Source organism: Pseudophryne corroboree, chromosome 10, assembly GCF_028390025.1.
Source record: "Pseudophryne corroboree isolate aPseCor3 chromosome 10, aPseCor3.hap2, whole genome shotgun sequence".
Classification (NCBI taxonomy): Eukaryota; Metazoa; Chordata; class Amphibia; order Anura; family Myobatrachidae; genus Pseudophryne; species Pseudophryne corroboree.
Genome location: NC_086453.1, coordinates 370,339,904 through 370,366,029, shown reverse-complemented (window position 1 = coordinate 370,366,029; position 26,126 = coordinate 370,339,904). Strand labels below are relative to the sequence as shown.

General features: G+C 48.1%; 1 protein-coding gene across 1 annotated transcript in view; it reads left to right on the top strand.

Moving 5' to 3' along the window:
* The first annotated feature begins 2,696 nt into the window (after positions 1–2,696).
* The window catches only part of JHY (junctional cadherin complex regulator), a 111,683-nt gene continuing 88,253 nt past the window's right edge, over positions 2,697–26,126 (top strand). Inside the window, exons 1-2 of the mRNA XM_063943720.1 lie at positions 2,697–2,797; positions 5,166–5,482. Of these exons, the coding sequence (XP_063799790.1) occupies positions 5,205–5,482 (278 nt within the window). The 5' untranslated portion in view covers positions 2,697–2,797; positions 5,166–5,204. The remainder of the gene's footprint in view (positions 2,798–5,165; positions 5,483–26,126) is intronic.

Genomic DNA, 26,126 nt, shown 5'->3' with positions numbered 1-26,126 from the left:
CTTTAGTAGTTCTGCTTCTATACTTCATAACAGAGCTCACGATTTATGGTGTATGTATCTGAACATTGCTATTTGGGGTTTTAGGTCATCAATATGGCTGCTCCCAGCAACTGGAATACCTTCACATGTGCATTCTACCTGCACGGTATCATTATATTCTCCCTCTATCTCACAATATCTCACAATATTTATTCTGACCCAATTAAAACAAAGTAAGTGCAGAACCTCAAATCTCCAGAAACAAATATATACCCAGATCTACAGAATACATGAACAATAGTCTGCCGCTTCTTACCATACCATCCCTTTAAACCAGGACACTCATCAATTACACAGGTTCTGTGGCTGCTGACTTCAAGCTTGCATTTCTCCTGGTTGTATTCAGCCCCAGAACCTGTGTAATTCAAAAGTGTCCCGGTTTAAAGGGATAGTATTGTAAGCCTACCAAAAAGTATCAGCGTGTTTTCACCGGATCCCGGCGGGCGAAATACTGACGACGGAATCCCAACACTGGTCAGAATGCCGGCACCGGAATCCCGACCGCCGGAACCCCGAACGTGTGTTTGCTGGGCCACCGGAGAAGTAAGCCGTGGGGCGAGGTTTGGTTTAGTCTGCAGGGGGTGGGTTAGGGTTAGGCTGCGGGAAAGGGAGGGTTAGGAGGGCACTGGAGAAAGGTAAGTATACTTACCTTACCGTTGTCGGGATTGTCATCACCCTGATGCCACGGTCGGTGTTTTGACTGCCGTCATCCCGACTGCCGACATATCAAACCCAACCCGTTTTCATCATTTAGATCTTACTGAGCAATAATAGGTCTATCTACCTATCTACCTATCTATCTATCTATCTATCTATCTATCTATCTATCTATCTATCTATCTATCTATCTATCTATCTATCTAATCTATCTCCAGTATATACTAAACTATAACTGCTTTGGGGCTTGCTTGCTTACAGTCAATTTTATGACACGACTCTCCGACGAACCAGTATGCGTCCACCTTACCACGTACTGTAAGTGGACAGGTACAGTCTGATCCAACACTGACGTTACACAACCCAGCAGCGCAAACTTCCACTGCTGTCATTACCGGTAAAAGTGTCGCTTTTTGGGTTTGCTGGGAGAGCTACTTATCGGATCAGCTGTGACCCAGGAATGATAAATAGCCCCGAAACACGTTCTGAGATCACTGACAATAACGGCGATAAGTAACGCTAGCTTTAGGGGCATTTATCACCATGTTAATAAATAGGCCCCTTTATCCATTCCCGGCTCAGCAGCGGCACAGTGCTCAGGCATACCTGTATAGTAATTGCTGATCAGTCTTGCATCACGTGTACTCTGTATGTGGCTGTGTCTGCACGCCTGATCCCATGGCATGTGTGTTCCCCACCCCTGCAATCACTAGATGTATAGTATTGTGTTGTGTGACACAAAGCCTGTAATCGGTGATCTGCAAACCCCTAATTATCCCGATGTGACACAAACCCGCTGTGTGTGACTGGTGGCATGTGTCACACAGCTCTCATCAGCCATCGCTGCTATATATATATATATATATATATATAGAGAGAGAGAGAGAGGAATTGGTGTCTTTTACAGACAGAAGGGATGACAGCTGTAGATAAACTGACAGCACCATCCCGTCTGTCAGAATCCCGGCAGCGAGACATTGAGTCCCCATACAGGCTCGCTGCACTCACCATGCTTCGGGCCCGGTGGCGCGCTTTGCACGCCACAGGTTATATTCCCACTCGGTTAGTGGCGTGGACCCAGCAACCGAGTGGGAATACCATGCAGAGGTCGGGATAACGTCTGGCGGTATTTCACCGGCTGTCGGGATTCCGCCATTGGTCTCCTGTATCTATCTATCTATCTATCTATCTATCTATCTATCTATCTATCTATCTATCTATCTATCCTGTATATATATATTTTATATATATATATATATATATATATATATATATATATATATATATATATAAAACACTATTCCACGACACTCACCTATTCTTAGATTTGGGGTGCAACATGATTTGTGACCACATTGTTTAAATAGAAACCACAGAGTCTCTGCACTTGCTATATTAACTAAGAATAATAATAATAATAATAATAATAATAATTAATAATAAAAAAGTTATAGTTCATGTGATGGCTATTTTCATGATAATTATTTTGAGCAGTAGAGTAGGACCTGCAGTATAGTGGGGTCTCTTGTCGGGGGCTGCAGGCTTAAATGCATAGATCATTACATGAACTAAAGTTCTACTGTTTAATATTATTGTTAGTTAATATAGTGAGTGCAGAGCCCCTGTGATATATATATACTGTGTATATATATATAATTTATATACTGTAGTGTGGTTTTTTTTATATTTACATAGTTCCTGAATGTTATTGTTCTCGTTAATCTTCATCTAGCGACATATTTATACTTCCAGCTGTTTTTATCAAACAATATATACATATCTAAATATATGGACGTTGTACTGCTTATGTTATACAAGATGCAACATATTTTACCAGCTTAGACTGTGATATGTGTGTGTGTGTGTGTGTGTGTGTGTGTGTGTGTGTGTGTGTGTGTGTGTGTGTGTGTGTGGGGCCCCAGGGCTGGGCGAGTAGGGTCCCTGCGGTGCAGTGCTGCCAGGCTGGGGCCTACAGGACAGACTGAGGCCTTTGTTGCCGGCAGTTATTGTTGTTCTGTTTGGTCGCTGTGACAACAGGAGCAGCCGGGAGCAGACGGCTCTATAGCAGCAGCAGCAGCAGCAGGCAGGGCTGCCCTGACAGGTACGCAAGGGGTTAACTACCCATAATCATTATAGTCCTGTTTTATAATCTTATTTATCAAACAAAGCACAATCCCGCAGTTCTATCACTCGCAGCCGTGTTACATTGTTACACTAGGAGTATGCATTGTGTATCCACTAATGAATGTATATGTGATTGTGTTGTATTATATGGCGTGTATCACCTCTTTATGGTGTAATGTCGGTTTTATGTTTTTATATGATATTGTCACATAACTTTATTATTGTCCGAATTTTTATTATTTTCTTACATATTATTATATTTATTATTACGTATTATTATTAATAATTTTCTTAGTTCAGCAGAGTTCTTAGTGCAACGCTCAGTACAACAGTATCATGTTGCTGTCTGTAGCCGCCCGTCCTTTGTGTTCCCCCCGTGGCAGGGTGACAGCGATATAGGTGGGACTATACTGTGAATATCATAGGCCGCTGTGACCGCAGCTCAGTGGACATTCCTCTTCCCGCTGACCGGTCAGGTGTCAGATATAGGACCAGCGACTCACAGGAACATGCTAACCAGTAAGGGGTTAAAGACCAATGCAAACATTGAGGACAAGTGTTCTATTGCAGGTTACCACTAGGTAAATGTAACTAGCGTTCATAGGATACAGAGTCAGTGGCCTGAGACAGAAATGGCCGCAGTTGCGCCAACGTAACTTGGGTTAGCTGAAAAAGCCACAATTCCAGTGATGCGTGCCAGTCTGCCGCAGTGGCATACATGCTTGGTTTACGTCAGGCACAGGTGGCACACACACCCTTAAGCGCACGTTTCTTTCACGTGCACTAGACATATTCACTACTATGCAATAGCTGAGCGTAAACAGCAGAAACAACTCTCCAATTTGTGTACAACTAAGAAAAGCAAAGTTGTGGCAAAACCACGCACACAAAGCACAATATACACTGGAACGGCAAAGAAATCACAGCCGCAGAGCATTTCCAAACGGGCAATCACACGCGCTTTGCTAGGGCATCACGGTGGTGCAAAGGTTAGCATGCTGCCTCACAGCACAGAGGTCATGGGATTTAATCCTGTAATGGCTGCATATGTGTGGAGTTTGCATGTTCTCCCAGTGCCTGCGTAGGCTTACTCCTGTTTCCTCCCACACTCCAAAAACATACCGGTAGGTTCATTGGCTTCCGGAAAAAATTAAACCTAGTGTGTGTGTGTGTCCATGTGACAGAGAATATAGAGTGTAAGCTCCACAGGAATATGACTCTTGAGTGTCTGGTGGTTTTAGTCGGCATTCATGGTAAGATGCGCTGTCCAAGGCAGAGAGGCCCTGATAGCAGCTGAAGTCCCTGGAGCCTCTAGATCAGGTCTGGCCAACCTGTGGTTCTCCAGCTGTAGTGAAACTACATGTCCCAGCATGCCCTAACACAGTTTTAGCATTCCCTTATAGCAAAACTGTGGCAGGGCATGCTGGGACTGGTAGTTTCACTTAGCTGGCGTGCCCCAGGTTGGCCAGGTCTGCTCTAGATAATCAGAGCATTATACCCCTATAGACCCCTCCTTAGTGTGAGGGAGTATGAATCTTAGAAACCATGGGGTGTTCTGGGCTGTATAGTCTGGCATCAGTGTCACTCCCAGATCGGAGGGGTCTGGGACTGAGGGTCGACAGCAAAAAGGTCGACACACCTTAGGTCGACGCCAATTGGTCGACACACCTTAGGTCGACATGGACAAAAGGTCGACAGGAACAAGGTCGACATGGAAAAAGGTCGACATGAGTTTTTTATGTTTTTTTGGTGTCGTTTTCTTCGTAGAGTGACCGGGAACCCCAATTAGTGCACCGCGTCCCCTCGCATGGCTCTCTTCGCTCGCCATGCTTCGGGCATGGTGCCTTCGCTCCGCTACCGCTTCGCTCGGCACAGATTACCATTCCAGTCGTAGTCCACGTGGATCGTTAAGTATGAAAAGGTTCAAAAAAAGAAAAAAATAGTGAAAAACTCACGTCGACCTTTTTCCATGTCGACCTTGTTCCTGTCGACCTTTTGTCCATGTCGACCTTTTGTCCATATCGACCTAAGGCGTGTCGACCAATTGGCGTCGACCTAAGGTGTGTCAACCTTTTTGCTGTCGACCTGGAGTCCGGATACCGATCGGAGTACCACCCTCTCATCGAGCACCTCTGGGTAGGCCTGCACATACTGTAACATGACAGTGCATGTGGTTAGACAACTCGAGAGTCAGTGACTCAGATCAGTTATGGGATTGACCATTAGTTGTAGGCATTAGGACCACTTTGAAGTAGGCATCAGTCCGAATTTGATGTCTCTCCCCTCATAAGTCGTCTTCAGATCATTCTGTCCTGGAAAAGATGCTGAAAACTTTTCTCATCCAGTTTAGGGTGGAACCGGGACCTGATTACTTTCTATCATCCATGATGGATCCTGACACAGTTCCTCCGTCTTTATATGGTTCTATCTATGGCCGTGGAATAGACCTAAACCTCAGTCTGGATAGTTTGGAGGACTCTGATACCGACAGTTTATCTGAGGAGAGAAAATACCAGTCTGAGCTTCAGAACTGGATAAGTAATAATGAGGAGACTGTCTTCCAGACCACTGAAGGGTCCAGCCATGGCGACCCAAAGCTAGGAGATACTGAGGTACAAGGCACATCTCCCCCGGATGAGAGGACAGCGCACTGGGATAGCAGGTCATTTAATGTCCTTGTGTACCATTCATTATATGCAGAATGTTCTCTGGATTATATTGTATGGGTAACAACATTAATAATTATATTTATTGCAGAGTTCTAGATAAGCCTCCAGGTGTGTGTGCGCACACAATGTGAATTTACTGCAAATCGCAGAACAGTGGTCATTCAATTGTCCGCAAAAACGGATTCGCATTAATTTTACCACAAATTTCAATTCACTACCTCCGAGCAGGTAAAAAGTTGGGAAAAATCCCTATTTTAAGGTAAAAATGTTGGGATTTGGTTCAGAACCCCTGGGACACCCCTAGAATGACTAATTAGGCACTTAGAAGTTTTTAAGTATTTTTAATTGGCTAGTAATGACATATCCTTTGAGGGGTGAAAAAGTGCACGATGATGGAAATTGGGGTACAAGGTATGGGACAGGTATATTGCATACCTCCCAACTTTGTGTTTTTCCAAAGAGGGACACACGCGCGGCGAAGCCGTGTGCGCTCCCAAAAGGTGGCGTGGCCTAAGAAAAGGGGGCGTGGCTTCACAGGAGGACCCGCACTCGCGAGCCACGCCCCCGTTTTCGTCACTGAGGGGGCATGCCCAGCGCTCTGTGAGCCGCTGGCATGCCCCCTCTCCCTCTGACTCCCCTGAATAGACGCTGTGCGCATGCGCACAGCGTCTATTCAACGCTGCTCTGCTAAGCAGGGCAGCGACAGACAGAGACTCCCAACTGCCCCCCCCTCACCGCAGGACACTGCAGCCCGCGGGTGGGACAGCGGGACAGTCCCCAAAAAACTGGACTGTCCCGCGAAAATCGGGACAGTTGGGAGTTATGATATTGGGGTGTTTTATGAGTGGGACAAGTGTTTTTAGGCTTGCAGGTGGGAGTAGTTGGTTTTTTTGGGTGTGAACTTTTTTCAAAATGTCATAAAATGACCAATATATACTTATACCCATTTTTATGTACCCCCAATTTAAATGTAGCACTTATTTTAATGAAAAACACGTGCTTTCTATATTTTTTTCACTAAACAAAATGCATATAACCCATTTGACCCGATTAAGTACCCCATTTACTTTTATTATAACCACTAATAAACTTCTATCCTGTTATCTGATGTTAGTTTAGGGGTGTACAGGCAGATTTACCCATTTTTTACAGATTTACCCATTTTTCACTTTTCGCTGCCGGCAACAATTTTCACAGTAATCCCGTTTTTCGCGAATTTGTAATTGAATAGGCAAATTGCGGGAGCGTGCAAACCCATGAAAAGCCCGTTTTCACAGCAGTAAAGCTGCGATAAAACGGCAATCTCTGTAAGTTCTGTACACCTACACTTCTAGGTTTATATGTTATTCTGACTTATTCTGTTTCCCCTGTTTTGCATTTTTGGCCTGTACTGTGCTGCCGAAATTTGTGTCGCCTCACTAATAAATAAATACATACATAATAATCATAATACTGTTTACCAGATTAAGGGGGTATCCAGTTACCTGCGGATTACTACCCACTTCCGCTTACTAGGTGGTCATTCCGAGTTGATCGCTAGCTGCATTTGTTCACAGCGCAGTGAACAGGCTAAAAAACGTCAGTTCTGCGCATGCGTATGCGCCGCAATGCGCATGCGTGACGTACGGGCACAACGAACGATGCAGTTTTGCACAGGGTCTAGCGAAGCTTTTCAGTCGCACTGCTGGCCGCAGAGTGATTGACATGAAGAGGGCGTTTCTGGGTGGCAACTGACCGTTTTCAGGGAGTGTTCAGAAAAACGCAGGCGTGCCAGGGAAAACGCAGGCGTGGCTGGGCGAACGCTGGGCAGGTGTGTGACGTCAATCTGAAACTGAATAGTCTGAAGTGATCGCAAGCGCTGAGTAGGTTTTGAGCTACTTTGAAACTACACAATTTTTTGCAGCCGCTCTGCGATACAACCGTTTGCACTTCTGCTAAGCTAAAATACACTCCCAGTGGGCGGCGGCATAGCGTTTGCACGGCTGCTAAAAACTGCAAGCGAGCGATCAACTCGGAATGACCCCCCGAGTTGTATTTGCCCACCTCACAGACTGAAAGGTCTAGATTAGAGCGAACTGGTTACTACAGGTGTTTAAAGGTGCAGACACACTAGACGAGCGACGTCGGCTAGTGTTTCCCCTCCCAAGCCGGGCGGTCGGCGGCCACCCGTACACACTGAGCGATACGACTGTTCATGTCGCACAGTGACGTCACGCAGCGGCCGGCCGTGCAGGCAGCTCCTGGACGACAGTCCAGATAGAGCATGCATGCACTGCTGACACCGAGGGTCGTTAACGACCCGTGGTTCTGTGCATCGGTCATCGTTGCCGGCATACACACTTGCCGAGGAACGTGAACGACGTCGCTCAGGAAGGGGGTTAAATGAGCGACGCCGTTCATTTTATCGGCAAGTGCGTATGCACTTTGAGAGACGCTCTGCAAGTCTATAAAGTTATATCAGGGGGTAATTAGAGCTAAGTAATGTTCTGCAGATGTGCAGAGAGGTAAAGTTGGTTTCTGAGCCGGCCCTAGTAATACAATACGCCGGATAAGACTTTAGCGCTTTATCATGGAAGATAAATAAATAAACCTTTGTCGAGTGAGTTGCAGCAGAAAAGATTTCTATTTCGGTGAGCCGCATTCCCAGCGCTCTAAGTGTAGAATAGACCCATATAAAAGACCTCGGCTGTAAGGACACCCGCAGGGCGGCATTGCTCTCATGAAAACTAATGGAAGGGAATAATAAAAATATCGGCAGGGCGCCCAGCTCGCAATGATCACTTACGCATCCATTTTCTCTGCCTGTTGAGCTATTACATAATCTGTGAAAGGCCTCGGATAGGACATTAATCACATATTCTGCATTAAACGATGTTTGCTACCAGGTATTAGAAGAGCAAATGGAAGACTTATTTAGTGAGTGATACGCGGCTTGTGCGCGGTTGGTGACACTTGTCCGACCGCCACGAAATTGCTGTTTTCTTCCAGTTATGCTCTGAATAGAAGTCAGTGTGTATTGTGTGACACCCGCGACCTCTGGCAGGAAGGTCAATATGCAAATGAGGCTGGATTTATTCACTGCACACAAGATGCACTGGGGGGGGGGGGGGGTTGATAAGGTGGATTTTTAATTAGTTTGCGACAAGTCAAGTAGGTCTTATTGATAATGGACACTTCAATGGTTAACAAGTCTGTTAACACGCAGAAAAACACTGAGAATGTATATTTCTCTACATAGTCCCGTCAGCTGTCCCTTTGGCATTCTCAGATATATATGCTTTCTGTCATTACATCCTTTTATAGAGATCAAGAATTTTGCAAAGATTATGGGCCATATATAATAGCCCTGGGGGTGAATAAAGTGCCAACGTTTCCTCGCTTTAGCTGCGAGAATTACAACTAAAAAACTGTCTGGCCTGGGTACCATGGATACATTTGCATGGAAAATGGCATCCATTATGGAGTTCAGTGGCGCACGCAGGGGGGGTTCTGAGTACCCAGGATTTCATCTATTTATCTTCAGTTACAATATATAACTTTCTTTAATACCATGAAGAGGAGCATCTGTAGTATTCTCCGCTGTAGGAAAGCGTCAAGGAGAGATAATTGTTCTTTATTTAATGAGTGATACTGGGTGGAATTTGTTGTTTTTTTGTTCTAGTAGCTAGAACACAAAATGTACAATGATTATAATAATAATAATAATCTACAAAGTGTAAATGGGGAATAGCAGATGTAGAACATATGAAGTGCAATCAGCTTACTCCAGGCCACGCTGCACAAGGCAATTATGAATAGTGAAGACAGAATTCAATTTAGTGATTAATATGCCTGGTAGTTGAGCGAAGACGATGATTGCTAATTACTAGCTAACCATGTTTATTATAATAAATAAAATGGCCAATTGTTTCTATATGAATGCTTATGTAGATTTATGGAGTGCATGTAAATGATTTAATTAGGGGCTAAGTGCGAACAATAACACAACACAATTATTAGATCATTCCCTGATGCATTCACCCAGCACCCTGATCCTACACTGACCTAGTGCATTCACCCAGCACCCTGATCCTACACTGGCCTAGTGCATTCACCCAGCACCCTGATCCTACACTGACCTAGTGCATTCACCCAGCACCCTGATCCTACACTGACCTAGTGCATTCACCCAGCACCCTGATCCTACACTAGCCTAGTGCATTCACCCAGCACCCTGATCCTACACTGGCCTAGTGCATTCACCCAGCACTCTGATCCTACACTGACCTAGTGCATTCACCCAGCACCCTGATCCTACACTGACCTAGTGCATTCACCCAGCACCCTGATCCTACACTGACCTAGTGCATACACCCAGCACCATGATCCTACACTGACCTAGTGCATTCACCCAGCACTCTGATCCTACACTGACCTAGTGCATTCACCCAGCACCCTGATCCTACACTGACCTAGTGCATTCACCCAGCACCCTGATCCTACACTGACCTAGTGCATTCACCCAGCACCCTGATCCTACACTGACCTAGTGCATTCACCCAGCACCCTGATCCTACACTGACCTAGTGCATTCACCCAGCACCCTAATCCTAAACTGACCTAGTGCATTCACCCAGCACCCTGATCTTACACTGACCTAGTGCATTCACCCAGCACCCTGATCTTACACTGACATAGTGCATTCACCCTGCACCCTGATCTTACACTGACCTAGTGCATTCACCCAGCACCCTGATCCTACACTGACCTAGTGCATTCACCCAGCAACCTGATCCTACACTGACCTAGTGCATTCACCCAGCACCCTGATCTTACACTGACCTAGTGCATTCACCCAGCACCCTGATCCTACACTGACCTAGTGCATTCACCCAGCAACCTGATCCTACACTGACCTAGTGCATTCACCCAGCAACCTGATCCTACACTGACCTAGTGCATTCACCCAGCACCCTGATCCTACACTGACCTAGTGCATTCACCCAGCACCCAGATCCTACACTGACCTAGTGCATTCACCCAGCACCCTGATCCTACACTGACCTAGTGCATTCACCCAGCACCCTGATCCTAGACTGTCCTAGTGTATTCACCCAGCACCCTGATCCTACACTGACCTAGTGCATTCACCCAGCACCCTGATCCTACACTGACCTAGTGCATTCACCCAGCACCCTGATCCTACACTGACCTAGTGCATTCACCCAGCACCCTGATCCCACACTGACCTAGTGCATTCACCCAGCACCCTGATCCTACACTGACCTAGTGCATTCACCCAGCACCCTGATCCTACACTGACCTAGTGCATTCACCCAGCACCCTGATCCTAAATTGACCTAGTGCATTCACCCAGCACCCTGATCCTACACTGACCTAGTGCATTCACCCAGCACCCTGATCCTACACTGACCTAGTGCATTCACCCAGCACCCTGATCTTACACTGACCTAGTGCATTCACCCAGCGCCCTGATCCTACACTGACCTAGTGCATTCACCCAGCACACTGATCCTACACTGGCCTAGTGCATTCACCCAGCACCCTGATCCTACACTGACCTAGTGCATTCACCCAGCACCCTGATCTTACACTGACCTAGTGCATACACCCAGCACCCTGATCCTACACTGACCTAGTGCATTCACCCAGCACCCTGATCCTACACTGACCTAGTGCATTCACCCAGCACCCTGATCTTACACTGACCTAGTGCATTCACCCAGCACCCTGATCCTACACTGACCTAGTGCATTCACCCAGCACCCTGATCCTACACTGACCTAGTGCATTCACCCAGCACCCTGATCCTACACTGACCTAGTGCATTCACCCAGCACCCTTACCTACACTGACCTAGTGCATTCACCCAGCACCCTGATCCTACACTGACCTAGTGCATTCACCCAGCACCCTGATCCTACACTGACCTAGTGCATTCACCCAGCACCCTGATCCTACACTGACCTAGTGCATTCACCCAGCACCCTGATCCTACACTGACCTAGTGCATTCACCCAGCACCCTGATCCCACACTGACCTAGTGCATTCACCCAGCACCCTGATCCTACACTGACCTAGTGCATTCACCCAGCACCCTGATCCTACACTGACCTAGTGCATTCACCCTGCACCCTGATCCTACACTGACCTAGTGCACTCACCCAGCACCCTGATCCTACACTGACCTAGTGCATTCACCCAGCACCCTGATCCTACACTGACCTAGTGCATTCATCCAGCACCCTGATCCTACACTGACCTAGTGCATTCACCTAGCACCCTGATCCTACACTGACCTAGTGCATTCACCCAGCACCCTGATCCTACACTGACCTAGTGCATTCACCCAACACCCTGATCCTACACTGACCTAGTGCATTCACCCAGCACCCTGATCCTACACTGACCTAGTGCATTCACCCAGCACCCTGATCCTACACTGACCTAGTGCTTTAACCCAGCACCCTGATCCTACACTGACCTAGTGCATTCACCCAACACCCTGATCCTACACTGACCTAGTGCATTCACCCAGCACCCTGATCCTATACTGACCTAGTGCTTTAACCCAGCACCCTGATCCTACACTGACCTAGTGCATTCACCCAGCACCCTGATCCTACACTGGCCTCGTGCATTCACCCAGCACCCTGATCCTACACTGACCTAGTGCATTCACCCAGCACCCTGATCCTACACTGACCTAGTGTATTCACCCAGCACCCTGATCCTACACTGACCTAGTGCATTCATCCAGCGCCCTGATCCTAAACTGACCCAGCACCCTGATCCTACACTGACCTAGTGCATTCACCCAGCACCCTGATCCTACACTGACCTAGTGCATTCACCCAGCACCCTGATCTTACACTGACCTAGTGCATTCACCCAGCACCCTGATCCTACACTGACCTAGTGCATTCACCCAGCACCCTGATCCTACACTGGCCTAGTGCATTCACCCAGCACCCTGATCTTACACTGACCTAGTGCATTCACCCAGCACCCTGATCCTACACTGACCTAGTGCATTCACCCAGCACCCTGATCCTACACTGACCTAGTGCATTCACCCAGCACCCAGATCTTACACTGACCTAGTGCATTCACCCAGCACCCTGATCCTACACTGACCTAGTGCATTCACCCAGCACCCTGATCCTACACTGACCTAGTGCATTCACCAGAGCCGGCCCTAACCAGTATGATGCCCTAGGCAAGATTTTGGCTGGTGCCCCCTAGCACCGCCGCTAGTTCTGCAGGAGATGCCTGGCATGAGTCAGCTGGCAGCTCTGCTAACGTTGTGGGCCTTTTTGTTATGAAAATGCATCTTATTTGCATTACTATGTGGCTGGGATGCACAAGCAGCTTCTGCTGATTAAAATGATATGCAGCAAGCCTATATTCTTTTTGCGACTGCTGCTGTATCTGCATACGAAATGCTACATTACAGTGATTTCCAGGAATACACTGAAACGTAGCATTTCGTATGCAGATACAGCCGCAGTCACACACAGAATATAGGCATGCCGCATATCATTTTAATCAGCAGAAGCTGCTGGTGCCCCTAAGCATACCAAATGCCCTAGGCATTTGCCTAGTTTGCCTATGCCTAAGGCCGGCTCTGGCATTCACCCAGCACCCTGATCCTACACTGACCTAGTGCATTCACCCAGCACCCTGATACTACACTGACCTAGTGCATTCACCCAGCACCCTGATCCTACACTGACCTAGTGCATTAACCCAGCACCCTGATCCTACACTGACCTAGTGCATTCACCCAGCACCCTGATCCTACACTGACCTAGTGCATTCACCCAGCACCCTGATCCTACACTGACCTAGTGCATTCACCCAGCACCCTGATCCTACACTGACCTAGTGCATTAACCCAGCACCCTGATCCTACACTGACCTAGTGCATTCACCCAGCGCCCTGATCCTACACTGATATAGTGCATTCACCCAGCACCCTGATCCTACACTGACCTAGTGCATTCACCCAGCGCCCTGATCCTACATTGATATAGTGCATTCACCCAGCACCCTGATCCTACACTGACCTAGTGCATTCACCCAGCACCCTGATCCTACACTGACCTAGTGCATTAACCCAGCACCCTGATCCTACACTGACCTAGTGCATTCACCCAGCGCCCTGATCCTACACTGATATAGTGCATTCACCCAGCACCCTGATCCTACACTGACCTAGTGCATTCACCCAGCACCCTGGTCCTAAACTGACCTAGTGCATTCACCCAGCACCCTGATCCTACACTGACCTAGTGCATTCACCCAGCACCCTGATCCTACACTGACCTAGTGCATTCACCCAGCACCCTGATCCTACACTGACCTAGTGCATTCACCCAGCACCCTGATCCTACACTGACCTAGTGCATTCACCCAGCACCCTGATCCTACACTGACCTAGTGCAATCACCCAGCACCCTGATCCTACACTGACCTAGTGCATTCACCCAGCACCCTGATCTTACACTGACCTAGTGCATTCACCCAGCACCCTGATCCTACACTGACCTAGTGCATTCACCCAGCACCCTGATCCTACACTGACCTAGTGCATTCAGCCAGCACCCTGATACTACACTGACCTAGTGCATTCACCCAGCGCCCTGATCCTACATTGATATAGTGCATTCACCCAGCACCCTGATCCTACACTGACCTAGTGCATTCACCCAGCACCCTGATCCTACACTGACCTAGTGCATTAACCCAGCACCCTGATCCTACACTGACCTAGTGCATTAACCCAGCACCCTGATCCTACACTGACCTAGTGCATTCACCCAGCACCCTGATACTACACTGACCTAGTGCAGTCACCCAGCACCCTGATCCTACACTGACCTAGTGCATTCACCCAGCACCCTGATCCTACACTGACCTAGTGCATTCACCCAGCACCCTGATCCTATACTGACCTAGTGTATTCACCCAGCACCCTGATCCTACACTGACCTAGTCCATTCACCCAGCACCCTGATCTTACACTGACCTAGTGCATTCACCCAGCACCCTGATCCTACACTGACCTAGTGCATTCACCCAGCACCCTGATCCTACACTGGCCTAGTGCATTCACCCAGCACCCTGATCTTACACTGACCTAGTGCATTCACCCAGCACCCTGATCCTACACTGACCTAGTGCATTCACCCAGCACCCTGATCCTACACTGACCTAGTGCATTCACCCAGCACCCTGATCTTACACTGACCTAGTGCATTCACCCAGCACCCTGATCCTACACTGACCTAGTGCATTCACCCAGCGCCCTGATCCTACACTGACATAGTGCATTCACCCAGCACCCTGATCCTACACTGACCTAGTGCATTCACCCAACACCCTGATCCTACACTGGCCTAGTGCATTCACCCAGCACCCTGATCCTACACTGACCTAGTGCATTCACCCAGCACCCTGATCCTACACTGACCTAGTGCATTAACCCAGCACCCTGATCCTACACTGACCTAGTGCATTCACCCAGCGCCCTGATCCTACACTGATATAGTGCATTCACCCAGCACCCTGATCCTACACTGACCTAGTGCATTCACCCAGCACCCTGATCCTAAACTGACCTAGTGCATTCACCCAGCACCCTGATCCTACACTGACCTAGTGCATTCACCCAGCACCCTGATCCTACACTGACCTAGTGCATTCACCCAGCACCCTGATCCTACACTGACCTAGTGCATTCACCCAGCACCCTGATCCTACACTGACCTAGTGCATTCACCCAGCACCCTGATCCTACACTGACCTAGTGCAATCACCCAGCACCCTGATCCTACACTGACCTAGTGCATTCACCCAGCACCCTGATCTTACACTGACCTAGTGCATTCACCCAGCACCCTGATCCTACACTGACCTAGTGCATTCACCCAGCACCCTGATCCTACACTGACCTAGTGCATTCAGCCAGCACCCTGATACTACACTGACCTAGTGCATTCACCCAGCGCCCTGATCCTACATTGATATAGTGCATTCACCCAGCACCCTGATCCTACACTGACCTAGTGCATTCACCCAGCACCCTGATCCTACACTGACCTAGTGCATTAACCCAGCACCCTGATCCTACACTGACCTAGTGCATTAACCCAGCACCCTGATCCTACACTGACCTAGTGCATTCACCCAGCACCCTGATACTACACTGACCTAGTGCATTCACCCAGCACCCTGATCCTAAACTGACCTAGTGCATTCACCCAGCACCCTGATCCTACACTGACCTAGTGCATTCACCCAGCACCCTGATCCTACACTGACCTAGTGCATTCACCCAGCACCCTGATCCTACACTGACCTAGTGCATTCACCCAGCACCCTGATCCTACACTGACCTAGTGCATTCACCCAACACCCTGATCCTACACTGACCTAGTGCATTCACCCAGCACCCTGATCCTACACTAGCCTAGTGCAATCACCCAGCACCCTGATCCTACACTGATCTAGTGCATTCACCCAGCACCCTGATCCTACACTGATCTAGTGCATTCACCCAGCACCCTGATCCTACACTGACCTAGTGCATTCACCCAACACCCTGATCCTACACTGACCTAGTACATTCACCCAGCACCCTGATCCTACACTGACCTAGTGCATTCACCCAGCACCCTGATCCTACACTGACCTAGTGCATTCACCCAGCACCCTGATCCTACACTGACCTAGTGCATTCACCCAGCACCCTGATCCTACACTGACCTAGTGCATTCACCCAACACCCTGATCCTACACTGACCAAGTGCATTCACTCAGCACCCTGATCCTACACTGACCTAGTGCATTCACCCAGCACCCTGATCCTACACTGACCTAGTGCATTCACCCAACACCCTGATCCTACACTGACCTAGTGCAATCACCCATCGTCCTGATACTACACTGACCTAGTGCATTCACCCAGCACCCTGATCCTACACTGACCTAGTGCATTCACCCAGCACCCTGATCCTACACTGACCTAGTGCATTCACCCAGCACCCTGATCCTACACTGACCTAGTGCATTCACCCAGCACCCTGATCCTACACTGACCTAGTGCATTCACCCAGCACCCTGATCCTACACTGACCTAGTGCATTCACCCAGCACCCTGATCCTACACTGGCCTAGTGCATTCACCCAGCACCCTGATCTTACACTGACCTAGTGCATTCACCCAGCACCCTGATCCTACACTGGCCTAGTGCAATCACCCAGCGTCCTGATACTACACTGACCTAGTGCATTCACCCAGCACCCTGATCCTACACTGACCTAGTGCATTCACCCAGCACCCTGATCCTACACTGACCTAGTGCATTCACCCTGCACCCTGATCCTACACTGACCTAGTGCATTCACCCAGCACCCTGATCCTTCACTGACCTAGTGCATTCACCCAGCACCCTGATACTACACTGACCTAGTGTATTCACCCAGCACCCTGATCCTACACTGACCTAGTGCATTCACCCAGCACCCTGATCCTACACTGACCTAGTGCATTCACCCAGCACCCTGATCTTACACTGACCTAGTGCATTCACCCAGCACCCTGATCCTACACTGACCTAGTGCATTCACCCAGCACCCTGATCCTACACTGACCTAGTGCATTCACCCAGCACCCTGATCCTACACTGACCTAGTGCATTCACCCAGCACCCTGATCCTACACTGACCTAGTGCATTCACCCAGCACCCTGATCCTACACTGACCTAGTGCATTCACCCAGCACCCTGATCCTACACTGACCTAGTGCATTCACCCAGCACCCTGATCCTACACTGATCTAGTGCATTCACCCAGCACCCTGATCCTACACTGACCTAGTGCATTCACCCAACACCCTGATCCTACACTGACCTAGTACATTCACCCAGCACCCTGATCCTACACTGACCTAGTGCATTCACCCAGCACCCTGATCCTACACTGACCTAGTGCATTCACCCAGCACCCTGATCCTACACTGACCTAGTGCATTCACCCAGCACCCTGATCCTACACTGACCTAGTGCATTCACCCAGCACCCTGATCCTACACTGACCTAGTGCATTCACCCAGCACCCTGATCCTACACTGACCTAGTGCATTCACCCAGCACCCTGATCCTACACTGACCTAGTGCATTCACCCAGCACCCTGATCCTACACTGACCTAGTGCATTCACCCAGCACCCTGATCCTACACTGACCTAGTGCATTCACCCAGCACCCTGATCCTACACTGACCTAGTGCATTCACCCAGCACCCTGATCCTACACTGATCTAGTGCATTCACCCAGCACCCTGATCCTACACTGATCTAGTGCATTCACCCAGCACCCTGATCCTACACTGACCTAGTGCATTCACCCAACACCCTGATCCTACACTGACCTAGTACATTCACCCAGCACCCTGATCCTACACTGACCTAGTGCATTCACCCAGCACCCTGATCCTACACTGACCTAGTGCATTCACCCAGCACCCTGATCCTACACTGACCTAGTGCATTCACCCAGCACCCTGATCCTACACTGACCTAGTGCATTCACCCAGCACCCTGATCCTACACTGACCTAGTGCATTCACCCAACACCCTGATCCTACACTGACCAAGTGCATTCACCAGGCACCCTGATCCTACACTGACCTAGTGCATTCACCCAGCACCCTGATCCTACACTGACCTAGTGCATTCACCCAACACCCTGATCCTACACTGACCTAGTGCAATCACCCATCGTCCTGATACTACACTGACCTAGTGCATTCACCCAGCACCCTGATCCTACACTGACCTAGTGCATTCACCCAGCACCCTGATCCTACACTGACCTAGTGCATTCACCCAGCACCCTGATCCTACACTGACCTAGTGCATTCACCCAGCACCCTGATCCTACACTGACCTAGTGCATTCACCCAGCACCCTGATCCTACACTGGCCTAGTGCATTCACCCAGCACCCTGATCTTACACTGACCTAGTGCATTCACCCAGCACCCTGATCCTACACTGGCCTAGTGCAATCACCCAGCGTCCTGATACTACACTGACCTAGTGCATTCACCCAGCACCCTGATCCTACACTGACCTAGTGCATTCACCCAGCACCCTGATCCTACACTGACCTAGTGCATTCACCCTGCACCCTGATCCTACACTGACCTAGTGCAATCACCCATCGTCCTGATACTACACTGACCTAGTGCATTCACCCAGCACCCTGATCCTACACTGACCTAGTGCATTCACCCAGCACCCTGATCCTACACTGACCTAGTGCATTCACCCAGCACCCTGATCCTACACTGACCTAGTGCATTCACCCAGCACCCTGATCCTACACTGACCTAGTGCATTCACCCAGCACCCTGATCCTACACTGGCCTAGTGCATTCACCCAGCACCCTGATCTTACACTGACCTAGTGCATTCACCCAGCACCCTGATCCTACACTGGCCTAGTGCAATCACCCAGCGTCCTGATACTACACTGACCTAGTGCATTCACCCAGCACCCTGATCCTACACTGACCTAGTGCATTCACCCAGCACCCTGATCCTACACTGACCTAGTGCATTCACCCTGCACCCTGATCCTACACTGACCTAGTGCATTCACCCAGCACCCTGATCCTTCACTGACCTAGTGCATTCACCCAGCACCCTGATACTACACTGACCTAGTGCATTCACCCAGCACCCTGATCCTACACTGACCTAGTGCATTCACCCAGCACCCTGATCCTACACTGACCTAGTGCATTTACCCAGCACCCTGATCCTACACTGACCTAGTGCATTCACCCAGCACCCTGATCCTACACTGACCTAGTGCATTCACCCAGCACCCTGATCCTACACTGGCCTAGTGCATTCACCCAGCACCCTGATCTTACACTGACCTAGTGCATTCACCCAGCACCCTGATCCTACACTGACCTAGTGCATTCACCCAGCACCCTGATCCTACACTGACCTAGTGCATTCACCCAGCACCCTGATCCTACACTGACCTAGTGCATTCACCCAGCACCCTGATCCTACACTGACCTAGTGCATTCACCCAGCACCATGATCCTACACTGACCTAGTGCATTCACCCAGTAATCCATTGCATTAACATGCTAAGAACTCCTGGCATCCATGTAGACTGTCCAGGGACCAGGCTCTAGTCTAGATCTAACTCTGTAGTACGGTTGTCTAGTCCCCTCATTTCCTGGGACTGCTCAGGGGTTTTGGGATTTGTCCCTAGTTTCCTACAGGGAAACTAGAGCTAAACTTTTGCAAGGGATAACAGGTGCCTCATTGCAACTGGTGTTACTATCACATGGAGCACTAGATGGCGTATTGCAGGAACTCTACAGTCACCACTGGACCCTGACCGGCCTTAGCGCCATTGTGTGCCTCTCACATACTGTAGGTGTTGGTATCGGATGGAGGTGCTTCCCAGCGTACAGTTCCTCGGCACTGTACAGATTGCAGGTAGCCATCATAAAGTCATTCCTCCTGGCTGTGTACAGTACACACAGTACAGTAGCGGATCTTGCCATGGTGCGGCGCCCTCCGAATGTCGCCGGCGCCCTCCAGAAGGCGGCAACCCGGGCAAAAGTCCTGCTTGCCCGTGGCAAGATCCGCTACTGTACTAATAGCATATGTACTAACATATGTGATTAGTATCGCAATGCGGTATAGGAGGCCCCAATGATGATGTGTGCAGGGGTCGGTGGGGGTCAGCACGGGTCTCCGTCACCTCCCAGACCTGGGAGGTGACGTGTGCAGGGAGTCCCCGGGCTCCTCCTCCTCCCCCCTGATGCCCGAAAGAGATAAGGTTGAGCTGCGGGGGAGAAGGAGGAGGGGGGCCGCAGCAGCTCAGTGACACACAGGTATGCTGGGGGGGAGAAGGGTCATCGTGAGCGGCGCGGGGGGGAGCAGCGGGATGCGGCGGTAAGAAACCCATAGGCTGCTATACGGTATCGCCATAAAAAAATGTCAATACCCTATGGGGCAAAAACGCGGCGGTCGGGGGTTAGTACATACGAAAATGCGGTAAAAGAGCCTCTAACATCCGCTTTATAAATTTATTATCACAATTATTGAAGATGTTCACTTGTTAAATATAAGGTATTCACCGCACAATGGCCCTCATTCCGAGTTGTTCGCTAATTATTTTTCTTCGCATCGCAGCGATTTTCCGCTAATTGCGCATGCGCAATGTTCGCACTGCGACTGCGCCAAGTAAATTTGCTAAGAAGTTTGGTATTTTACTCACGGCATTACGAGGTTTTTTCTTCGTTCTGGTGATCGTAATGTGATTAACAGGAAGTGGGTGTTTCTGGGCGGAAACTAACCGTTTTATGGGTGTGTGTGAAAAAACGCTGCCGTTTCTGGGAAAAACGTGGGAGTGGCTGGAGAAACGGGGGAGTGTCTGGGCGAACGCTGGGTGTGTTTGTGACGTCAAACCAGGAATGAAACTGACTGAACTGATCGCAGTGTAGGAGTAAGTCTGGAGCTACTCAGAAACTGCAAAGAAATTTCTATTCGCAATTTTGAGAATCTTTCGTTCGCAATTCTGCTAAACTAAGATACACTCCCAGTAGGCGGCGGCTTAGCGTGTGCAATGCTGCTAAAAGCAGCTTGCGAGCGAACAACTCGGAATGAGGGCCAATGTGTTAACCTACTTATGCACATATCTGTTCTTAGATAGAATTTATTAAGAAATGTATTTGATCATAATTTATAGAATTTACCAAATTTAATATATCATAATCATAATTGTCACCTTTAATGTACTGTTAGTAGTTAATTGGGAATTTGAATTGGGTATGATCTACTATATATGTTAAGAGTCGGATATTAGGGTATTTAATTAATAGAACTACATGTATCAGATTATGCCACATTAATATAGATAAATATATACAACGAAAGAATATATGTTATCGTAAGGGATCAACTAATTAAACAACTATATATAAATTCCAATTAGTTACTAAGCATCAGCTTATAGTTACTTTATGTTATTTTTAATTTTTTTGTTTTTGATGGAATTTGTGACATGAAGGGAATGGTGGTCGATTTAGATATATATAGATACATTTTTGATTAAAGAGGGGTGGTTAGTAACAAGGGGTATCTCTTTAGGAACATTATCGTAGCAGTAATCCAGATATCAAATGCACGTGATACATTATTTGCCACGTTTGCCATTTGTAGCAATCTCAGATGGCCAGGTATTACATTAGATCCTGTATATCCCCGTATAAAGTGAACGGTGAGAATAGGTAATTGACTAGCCATCCCTGTCTAATGACGGGTGACCGGTCTGCACTGAACGAGCCGTTTTGGATCCTTTTGCCTTCTTATTGGCCAGCTTAGATTTGAATTGTGGGACAACCCTATTTAAACATAGCAGACCCGTTCATGGGGTTTGGCTCCATGATTAAGCCACGGGTGAAATGCGCATCGGAGTGAGGCGCCGGGAGTAAAGTGTGCACTCCTGCATTACTGTCAATCATTTTCATATCAATCTTACAGACTTTGAAGGTGTCACTATTGTATCATATGGTTCTTGAGAATAATTGAGGCTTTATAAATCAATGTACCCAGACTCTAGATCATAATGTTAGGGCTTCTGTGAGCAGGAAACATAGACGATTGTCCTGGGCAGCGTGGCAACAGTTAGACGCTCTGTCATGGAGCGCTGTTAACAGCCTGTATATATTTTTAACGGGTGTGGTTCGTTTTATCGACAGTGTCTAGGTCGACCACTATAGGTCGACAGTCACTAGGTCGACATGGATGGAAGGTCGACAGGGTTTCTAGGTCGACATGTGCTAGGTCGACAGGTCTAAAGGTCGACATGAGGATTTTTTTGTGTGTCGTTTTCTTCGTAAAGTGACCGGGATCCCAAATTAGTGCACCGCGTCCCCTCGCATGGCTCGCTTCGCTCGCCATGCTTCGGGCATGGTGCCTTCGCTTCGCTCGGCACACTTTACCGTTCCAATCGTAGTCCACGTGGATCGTTAAGTATGAAAAAATCCCCCCCCCCCCAAAAAAGCGAAAAACTCATGTCGACCTTTAGACCTGTCGACCTAGCACATGTCGACCTAGAAACCCTGTCGACCTTCCATCCATGTCGACCTAGTGACTGTCGACTTATAGTGGTCGACCTAAACATTGTCGACCTAGACACTGTCGATAAAACGACCGGATCCCATTTTTAACAACCAGTGACAATTAAAGTGAGAATTGTGCGGAGAATGTGTTTAGCCTGAGGACAACTATTATTGGCGGCCATCCACAGCATTTCAAATTGCGTACACATGTATCATTGAATCAGTATCGAACCCCACACATCAGAAATATATGAGGGGTGTATTGTTGAGGCAGTCTGAGTAACACACTCACGAGACTTTATCCTATTGTTGACACTTTGAGAATTAGACTAAGAAAGATACATTGTTAATGTGACTAAATGCAACAGGGATACATTTGTCTATAAATTGGCCTACGTGGGTAACATTGTGCAGAGCTCAGAGAATACACGATTGTTAAATCATAACTGCGTAGCTTATTGCAATCACTGGCTATTTGTATAATCTGATGAGCATCAGGGCTGTTTCTAGCCAATTTGGCTCCCAGTGCGAGATTTAAAAATGCGCCCCCCCCATGACATAAAAAAATGTGCCCCCCCCACACACCTAGATTAAAAAACAACAACTTGCGCGCACACACGGCAAGGGGGCGTGGTCTCGTCTAAATGGGTGTGGTCTCATTTAAATGGGCATGGCCTCGTCTGAAAAGACTACCTCACAATCCAGTTTTTGACCCTGCTCCAACAGATCACGACCACCACAGGAAAAAAAATTTCTACCATATTAAGCCCCACACAGTAATGCCCCCTGCACCATATTATGCCACACACCGCAATGCCCTTGATACATTAAATCCCCACACTACGGCAGGCAAGAGTCCCTATTTCACACATTTACACATTGAGAGAGAGAATACTTACAGAGGCGATTACCGTTTTTCGGCCCGCCTCACCAGTCGCTCCTCGCGCCAGGCTTTTCTCTCTTCCTAACTTGGATCCCCCCCTGTACTCCGCTCGTGGGGGGGGGGGGGTTTCACGGAGTGACAGGTTTGCGTTGTGACGTAACGATGCAACTGCGTCATTCAGTGAAACTCTGCCCCCCGAGCAGGTTACTCGGGGAGAAATAGGAGGGGGAAGCAGGGAGCCACAGTCAGTGCCGCGGCGGGCGCCCAGTGCGGTTGCACTGCTCGCCTGCCCCAAGAAACGGGTTGACAGGGTTGCGTTGTGACGTAACGATGCAACCGCGTCATTCAGTGAAACTCCGCCCCCCGAGCAGGTTACTCGGGGAGAAATAGGAGGGGGAAGCAGGGAGCCACAGTCAGTGCCGCGGCGGGCGCCCAGTGCGGTTGCACTGCTCGCCTGCCCCAAGAAACGGCCCTGATGAGCATTTGTATTCACACTGAAAGTATGACGCTTATCCTGGACAATGCGGCAATAATTCAGTGAGACGCCCTGTCATGGAGCGTTATTAACAACTTGTTTACATTGAAATAACCAGTAACAATTAAAGTGGGCACAATTCTACTGTGACAAAATACAACATGGATACATTTGTATACAAACTGGCTTGTGTGGGCAATATATTATAGAATTCAGAGAACAGAGGATTGTTGAACCATATCTACACAGCTAACTTTAATTACTTGATATCTTCATAAGGATATGAGCAGCTGTATCCACACTGACAGCACGAGATTGATATTAAGAATCTGACTCCTGGGAACAGTCATTATTAAAAATTAAGACTGCAAGAGAACTGATTTATATACATTCTAATTAGGCTGATATTACAGCAAATAATAGAGTTTAAATACATTAATTTTGTGATTGACAGTATAGTTATCGATATTTTGAATCATTAATTAAGTAATTAGCAGGAGTGTTCATTGACATCCCGGTGCTATATATTTTAATACTTTTTTCATTACTTTATATCTATCTTTTAATATTTCGCCTTTTTAGCTTCAATAGATGGGGATTTATTAATTGCATATATCTAAATAAAAGTTATGTTTTATAATTGATCATTAAATTAGAGTGTTGTTGTAGGTGGGGAATATTTAATTAATTCATTATTTAACTATATATATTTATTAAATATATATTTGATACTGATTGTGAAGCTTCAGTCGACGTTGTGCACCATAATGTTACCACCTTTCCCCTGTTTGCAACTTAATTGCTCAATAGGTAGCCGGTAGCACGCCCCCATACATGGCTACAATTTTTTTGGGGCTGACATTGTGAATGGGAGGTAACCGTCGATTTGAACTTGTGCGGGAACATTTGTTTGTTTATCGCATGCTATAGGGTATCGCCATAAAAAAATGGCGATACCCTAAGGGGCGAAAATGCGGCGGTCGGGGGTTAGTACATACGAAAATGCGGTAAAACGGGGTTTTACCGCATTTTCCCTTTAGTACACCCCGCCCCCTATATGTTAGTTGATAACCAGCCCATCTAGCTCTGATTTTGTTCTCCTACAGAGATAATAAGAATTTACTTACCGATAATTCTATTTCTCGTAGTCCGTAGTGGATGCTGGGGACTCCGTAAGGACCATGGGGAATAGCGGCTCCGCAGGAGACAGGGCACAAAAGTAAAAGCTTTAGGATCAGGTGGTGTGCACTGGCTCCTCCCCCTATGACCCTCCTCCAAGCCTCAGCTAGGACACTGTGCCCGGACGAGCGTACACAATAAGGAAGGATTTTGAATCCCGGGTAAGACTCATACCAGCCACACCAATCACACTGTACAACCTGTGATCTGAACCCAGTTAACAGTATGATAACAGCGGAGCCTCTGAAAAGATGGCTCACAACAATAATAACCCGATTTTTGTAACAATAACTATGTACAAGTATTGCAGACAATCCGCACTTGGGATGGGCGCCCAGCATCCACTACGGACTACGAGAAATAGAATTATCGGTAAGTAAATTCTTATTTTCTCTGACGTCCTAAGTGGATGCTGGGGACTCCGTAAGGACCATGGGGATTATACCAAAGCTCCCAAACGGGCGGGAGAGTGCGGATGACTCTGCAACACCGAATGAGAGAACTCCAGGTCCTCCTCAGCCAGGATATCAAATTTGTAGAATTTTGCAAACGTGTTTGCCCCTGACCAAGTAGCTGCTCGGCAAAGTTGTAAAGCCGAGACCCCTCGGGCAGCCGCCCAAGATGAGCCCACTTTCCTTGTGGAATGGGCTTTTACAGATTTTGGCTGTGGCAGGCCTGCCACAGAATGTGCAAGCTGAATTGTACTACAAATCCAACGAGCAATCGTCTGCTTAGAAGCAGGAGCACCCAGTTTGTTGGGTGCATACAGGATAAACAGCGAGTCAGTTTTCCTGACTCTAGCCGTTCTGGAAACATATATTTTCAGGGCCCTGACAACATCTAGCAACTTGGAGTCCTCCAAGTCCCTATTAGCCGCAGGTACCACCATAGGCTGGTTCAGGTGAAACGCTGACACCACCTTAGGGAGAAACTG